This window comes from Oratosquilla oratoria, chromosome 32 (assembly GCF_046742065.1).
Source record: "Oratosquilla oratoria isolate Oo_2021 chromosome 32, ASM4674206v1, whole genome shotgun sequence".
NCBI classification, from domain to species: Eukaryota; Metazoa; Arthropoda; class Malacostraca; order Stomatopoda; family Squillidae; genus Oratosquilla; species Oratosquilla oratoria.
Genome location: NC_134808.1, coordinates 45,916,320 through 45,918,819, shown reverse-complemented (window position 1 = coordinate 45,918,819; position 2,500 = coordinate 45,916,320). Strand labels below are relative to the sequence as shown.

Below are 2,500 nucleotides of genomic sequence, written 5' to 3'. Positions count from 1 at the left end.
TGATAATAATAATAATAATAATAATAATAATAATAATAATAATAATAATAATAATAATAATAATAATAATAATAATAATAATAATAATAACAATAATAATAACGATAATAACAATAATAATAATAATAATAATAACAATAACAATAATAACAATAATAGCAGGAAGTTTGGACAGGACCTAATGTTCCACCCACGTCACCGTCACTTCCACCTGACGCCACAACCACCCGCCACGCCACACGACATTCCAACAAGATCCAACCCATCAGAGCACCGAGGACTGACCGATACAAGAACAGTGCTATTCCATCCATTGTTCGCACAATAAACTCATTATAAAACTTAGACTAGGCATATCACTCATATAATTACTGTATTGCATTATTGTCAGCGTATCACTGTGAAACTTAGACTGGGCGCATTACTCATATAATTAATCTATTGTATTATTGTCAGTGTATCACTGCTATTTCAATAAACCTATTATTATAGTTTGTGATAACGAAAGCAACATCCAATCATAACAACAAATAAATTCTGATAATCTCGGAAGATTTTAAATTACGTTTTACTCGGTTCGATGATTAGCCATCTACCACAGCCAATGGAATATGACGCGCATGCTACTACCTGGCATCCTATTTCAGGTAAGCGCGTTGGTAGGTTCGTTTAAAACGAACACCCTCGCACTTTGCAACTCAAAGCGAAACAGCCACATTCAAAAACAAAGACTGAGTGCTCTAGAGTCTAGAAAAATCCTTTGACGATCATCGTTGAGCCGTGAACGATCATCGTTGAGTCGTGAACGATCATCGTTGAGTCGTGAACGATCATCGTTGAGTCGTGAACGATCATCGTTGAGTCGTGAACGATCATCGTTGAGCGATAATCGCACCGAGTTAAACGTAACCTTTAATCATCGTTCATGAGGTCCTTACCTGAGTAACGCAGGGAAGACCAAGGAGGTATGAGAAGACGCAGACGATGGCGATGAAGATCTCTTTGTGGGGTCGCAGATACTTAGGCCACTCGTCGGACACGGCCGTGATGAAGCCTTCGATGGTACAGAACTGCGGAGACAGACAAGAACAAAGAACATTGAGAACATTGTCCCTCTGTGGTCAAATGAACTTGGTACACTGTCGCGCGCTTTGTCATGTTTATATCGCTGCATCATTGCAAGACTGTCGTAACTCGAAAATTCCAAGTATAGAGTTACAATGGTTTATAAGAATGCCGATAAATATGTGTCTTTTGGTAATAAAGTCGTAAGTCAAGTGGAGCCCTATTTACCTAATCAAGATGGTAAGTTTTGTTGCTTAAGGTAAAATTATTAAAGTTATAGAACTTAGATACTTTAAAATGCTTCTCCTGAAAAATCACGAAATTTGAGTTACGACAGTCTTGCAATGATGCAGCGATATGTTCGTCTCGGGTCATTTCCGAACTCGTTACCATGGTTAGCTAGGGTTCTACTAAGGATAGAAGCGCTGGTAAAGTACAGACCATAGTGACAACCTATAGTTATAATGTGAAGTTAACGTGTAAGAAGTCTTAGTTTGCGACTGAAGTTAAGAATAGCATTTGTTATAGATTATACAGGGACCATGATATGCTAAAGTATGTCAGGTTCATTTGACCGTAGCTGTTTCGTCAAAACTAAACTGACTGACCCACGTTGCATCAGATCTAGACAAATATATCTCATATAATCAAGAAAAAGAAAAGAAAAGGAGGAGAATGATAAAGAAGAAAAAGTGGAAGAAGAAGATGATGATGAAGAAAAAAAGTGGGAGAAGAAAAAGAAAAAGAAGAAAAAGAAGAAAAAGAAATGAAAATATAAAAAGCAAGAAAACAAAAAGAATGAGAACAAGAGAAAAGAAGGAGAAAAGACAAAAAAGATAAATTAAACCAAAAAAGAAAATAAAAATTTATAAGAAAAAGTAAAATAAAAATAAAAAGGAAAATTAAAAGAAATAGAAAAGGAAGAAATGAAAATAAGAATTTAATAATAACAATAAGAAGAAGAAGAAAAGACTAGAAGAAAAAGAAAAAAGAAAAAGAAGAAGAAAAAGAAGAAAAAGAAGAAAAAGAAGAAGAAGAAAAAGAAGAAGAAAAGGGGGTACAAGTATACCTGCGCGGGATCAAAGATCTTACCTGAGAGTCAAGACCCAGCATGAGGAACATGAGGAAGAAGAGCGAAGACCACAGGGGTGACACAGGGAGCTGTAGCACCGCCGAGGGGTAAGCCAAGAACGCCAAACCAGGACCTGAGGGGAGAATATAAGAACATAAGAACATAAGAAATAAAGGAGACTGCAAAAGACCATAAGGCCTACACTAGGCAGCTCCGTATCCATCACCACCTGTCATCCCCATCCATAAAGTTGTCTAATCGTTTTTTAAAACAACTGATAGTATCAGCGCTTACTACGTGGTTACTAAGTTTATTTCATCCATCGACCACCCTATTTGTAAACCAATTCTTGCCTATTTCCTT

General features: G+C 36.5%; 1 protein-coding gene across 3 annotated transcripts in view; it reads right to left on the bottom strand.

The window, feature by feature from the left end:
* The window catches only part of Gat (sodium- and chloride-dependent GABA transporter), a 66,333-nt gene that overhangs the window by 7,758 nt on the left and 56,075 nt on the right, over positions 1–2,500 (bottom strand). For all 3 annotated transcript variants that reach the window (XM_076172223.1, XM_076172225.1, XM_076172226.1), the window contains exons 10-11: positions 2,158–2,270; positions 939–1,070 (exon numbers count right to left, since the gene is read on the bottom strand). In XM_076172223.1, the coding sequence (XP_076028338.1) occupies positions 939–1,070; positions 2,158–2,270 (245 nt within the window). The remainder of the gene's footprint in view (positions 1–938; positions 1,071–2,157; positions 2,271–2,500) is intronic.